This window comes from Mya arenaria, chromosome 15 (assembly GCF_026914265.1).
Source record: "Mya arenaria isolate MELC-2E11 chromosome 15, ASM2691426v1".
NCBI lineage: Eukaryota > Metazoa > Mollusca > Bivalvia > Myida > Myidae > Mya > Mya arenaria.
In genome coordinates, this window is record NC_069136.1 from 23,872,291 (window position 1) to 23,876,071 (window position 3,781).

Here is a 3,781-nt window from a genome sequence, read left to right on the forward strand (position 1 = left end):
GCATCGTTACGATGTATGAACTGCATTAAAACACACTAAGGCGACGTTCAAATAGTACAAAAGTTATATTAAGGCACTTAGCATCGTTACGATGGATGTACTGCATTAAAACACACAGTAGTACAAAGTTATATTAAGGCACTTAGCATCGTTACGATGGATGTACTGCATTAAAACACACAGTAGTACAAAGTTATATTAGGGCACAAAGCACCGTTACGATGGATGAACTGCCTTAAGCACCTTTAAGGTGCCACGTAAACGTATTCGTTGTACATCGTGCCCTTCGTTGTCAGGATGCTGGTGGTTCCGTTGTTGACTTCCATCAGGTTTGTAGCATTTGGTCTCGCATAACCCATTTCCTCCACCTTCCTAAGAGTGAACCACGCATACCTGCCAAATATGTCATGTCATAAAGAAAATGTTGTCGAAATAAAAAAGGGTCATTTTAACTGCTTTTTGGAGCGGGAGGTTGTATCCGGCTCGAGTGAAGTTTGCAGAATCGGATGAAATAAACATCTGCAAAATGCCACGAGAGTGGAATACGACCTCCCGATCAACACGCAGTAGTAATAATTATTTCTTTATATGTACACGTCAGCTTCAAATTCTTAAATGAACTGCCTTCGTCAATTGCGAATATTTTCCGATGAACGCAACATCTTCGGATATGTTTGGATCGCGAATCAGCACATATTTACATACATGCAAGTTGAAAATTGATTAATTTGTTATTGTTTGTATTGTATGAGCAGGCCGAGAAAAACTGTTAGAAATTGTTAATTTATGATATGTGAAATGTTTTGTTGACATTACTATATCAAGTTTACGTTTAAAAATTATTCGGACTCCACACACTTTAACCAACCAAACTGCGTTCATATTCTGATAACGCCATTAATCCCGCAATTTATTCCTTAAATTTACTGTACTGAATTAATTAATTACATTTTAACGACGCAATGTGTTTTTATGACGTCAATTTTACATTGCACAATGGTACTTGTTATGACGTGATGTACGTATGTACATTGGAATACGGCCGTCATTGTAAAAGCATTTCGTGCGAAAGTCATTGTAAAAGCATTTCGGGCGTAAGTCATTGTAAAAGCATTTCGGGCGTACTTTACTGTGAAAGCATTTCGGGCGTAAGTCATTGTTAAAGCCTTTCGGGTGTAAGTCATTTTTAAAGCATTTCGGGCGAAAGTTATTGTGAAAGCATTTCGGGTGAAAGTCATTGTAAAAGCATTTCAGGCTGAAGTCATTGCAAAAGCATTTCGGGCGTTGGTCATTATGGAAGAATTTCGGGAGTAAATCTTAATTTGTGAAAGCATTTCATGCGTAAGTAATTGTGAAACTATTTTGTGCTTTAGTCTTGGCGAAATCATTGTGTGCGTAAGTCATTGTAAAAGCATTTCGTGCAAAAGTCATTGTAAAAGCATTTCATGCGTAAGTCATTGTTTAAGTATTTCGTGCGTAAGTCATTGTAAAAGCATATCGTGCGTAAGTCATCATAAAATAATTTCGTGCGAGATTCATTGTGGAAGCAATTCCGTGAGTTTGTCATTGTCAATGTGAACACAATTCGGGCGTAGGTCATTGTAAAAACATTTCGGGCGTAGGTCATTGTGAAAACAATTCGGGCGTAGGTCATTGTGAAAACAATTCGGGCGTAGGTCGATTGTGAAAGCAATTCAGGTGTTATCAGTGTCATAGGATTTTGAACATAAGTCATTAAAGCACTTTGAGGATAAGAAGGGAGGAAAGAAGTTGTATTTCGATCATTTGTGTTCGACAGAACGTTAACTAAACATTTAATATTCAGACGTAAATTATTGAAATATATATATATATATATATACTAAAAATTGTTTCCTTTATAAGATATTATGAAAGGTAAAACTTTAGTACTTTCTTGACTCTCGTACTTGACTCTCGCTATGTACCTACATGATAGGTATTACCTGAACACATTGGTATTCTTTTCAAGTCTTTTAAGCATGTTAGCCATAAAAGTTTCGCTGTATTCCGCCGTCGGACAGGCAAATTCTGTCAACCAGACTTTTCTGTTCTTGTATCTTCGGGAGAGACGATTTATATAGCCCAAGATGTCGTTTTCGTTGCAGGAGTAAAAGTGCGCTGCCAAGTAGTCGACCTTGCAGTTACTGCAGTTTTCGAAGAACTGATCCAGCCATACGAAGTCAGACGACGCCGGAACTGGGTCTAGTTTGATGTCGGTGCCGTTCACAAGTTGTTCTATATTGGGCCAGAACTCTGCTGCTTGTTGGGGTGTAAGATTGGCTTGGTCGGCCCTGTCCGGTTCATTGTAGGCCAAAATATACTTAGTTCCTGCAGGAATACCAGGATCTACACCGAGCGTCCACTTCCTCCAGATCATCGGAACATACTCCGGCATTTGGACGTTGTAGCCCGGGCAATTATTGACGACGTTTTCCGTGAAGAAGGTCAGGTTTTTGTGCCAGTCGTACCTGTAGAGACATTCAGAGGCTAACATTTTGTACACCAGCAACCAATTGAATTAAATTGGTTTATTTAAGTTTTATGCTGTTGTTCCATGTTTCTGGTTTGCGATTGTTTGTTTGTGTGTGTTATTTCTTTGGCGTTTACCCTCTGCCATTAAACGGGATTTATGTTTAATTGTTCGACTACTAAGCGTGTTTCTGTTGTTTAAAATATAAATATTGATCAAAGTAAACTAAATGTTTAATGATTGGTCAATATTTTTTAAGTATCACTATAAACCTTTTAATTCAGTTGAATGTGCAAACCAACCTGTGGACCACTTATATTATTCAAGTCTTATACACATGACTGAAACATACATTAAGTATTGATTCCCTATTTACGTGAATTGTAAACGACAGCTTGACTCTATGCAAATGATGATAAATCTCGAACAAGGGGTGGTATTTAATATTCAAGTTAAGTTAATCGTTCGGTCATGAATCATTGACTTCATTCACTGTATTGGTCATTTAACAATAGCCGATTAGCTACATCGCTCTTAGACCCAATTAAGACCAAAATTGAATACCAGCCCAGGTCATTAGGTCAATCTTTCAGATATAGGCTCAAAGCAAATTTCGGCTGGGAATTTGAGTATAATATTATAAGTATATATATTCTGTAATTAAAATATCAGCATATTTATACATTTTTATGTGTGTCCTCTAAGCTTTATTTCTTTGTTTAAGACTCATCTACAAATTCAACTTCCCTATCTTCAAAGATACGCTGGTTTTTGTTTTGGACTTTTAAAGCTGTCAAATGCATGTACCAAACTTATATAATAAAAATTTGTAAAAAGATGGTAACCTAACATAACATTAAATAAAGTTTAAATAAAGACATTTATTATGGTTTTTCATAAAATGTCATATAGGTGAAGGTAAAATTGTAAAACAAAAAAGTAGCTAAGTGGCTAAATTAACATTCACTTAAGATTTAAGTGTTTTACATAGGTTTGCATATACTGGCTATTATTTTAAGTGGTGGAATAAATCATACCTAACAAAAGATGCATCAATTAGTTTAACGTTGTATTGCTTTTATCACAAAAACAAAGAAAAAAAGGCTTGTTAACAATAAATGTGGTCATAATGATAAATTTGATTATGACAATACGTGTTATTCTGTTGCTGATTGTTAGTGTGCTTATGACGGTTAAAATGATGCTGATGATGTTGTTGGTGCTGTTGTTGCTGTTGCTGCTGCTGCTGATGATGATGATGATGATGAATATGATCACGATAAAAGGGGA

The 3,781-nt window shown here is 36.1% G+C and overlaps 1 protein-coding gene across 1 annotated transcript; it reads right to left on the bottom strand.

Moving 5' to 3' along the window:
• Positions 1-245: 245 nt before the first annotated feature.
• On the bottom strand, positions 246-2,515 carry LOC128219217 (uncharacterized). Its single transcript, XM_052927031.1, has 2 exons — positions 1,965-2,515; positions 246-393 (listed from the first exon to the last, which is right to left on the bottom strand). The coding sequence occupies exons 1-2, from the start codon at positions 2,513-2,515 to the stop codon at positions 246-248; spliced, it is 699 nt and encodes a 232-aa protein (XP_052782991.1).
• Between the last annotated feature and the right edge of the window lie 1,266 nt (positions 2,516-3,781).

Bases quoted from the DNA above. Each gene is read 5' to 3' on its own strand.
- LOC128219217 (XM_052927031.1), bottom strand. From the start codon at position 2,515: ATGTTAGCCTCTGAATGTCTCTACAGGTACGACTGGCACAAAAACCTG. The intron at 394-1,964 runs GTAATACCTATC...CATATTTGGCAG, and splicing joins AAGAATACCAATGTGTTCAG to GTATGCGTGGTTCACTCTTA.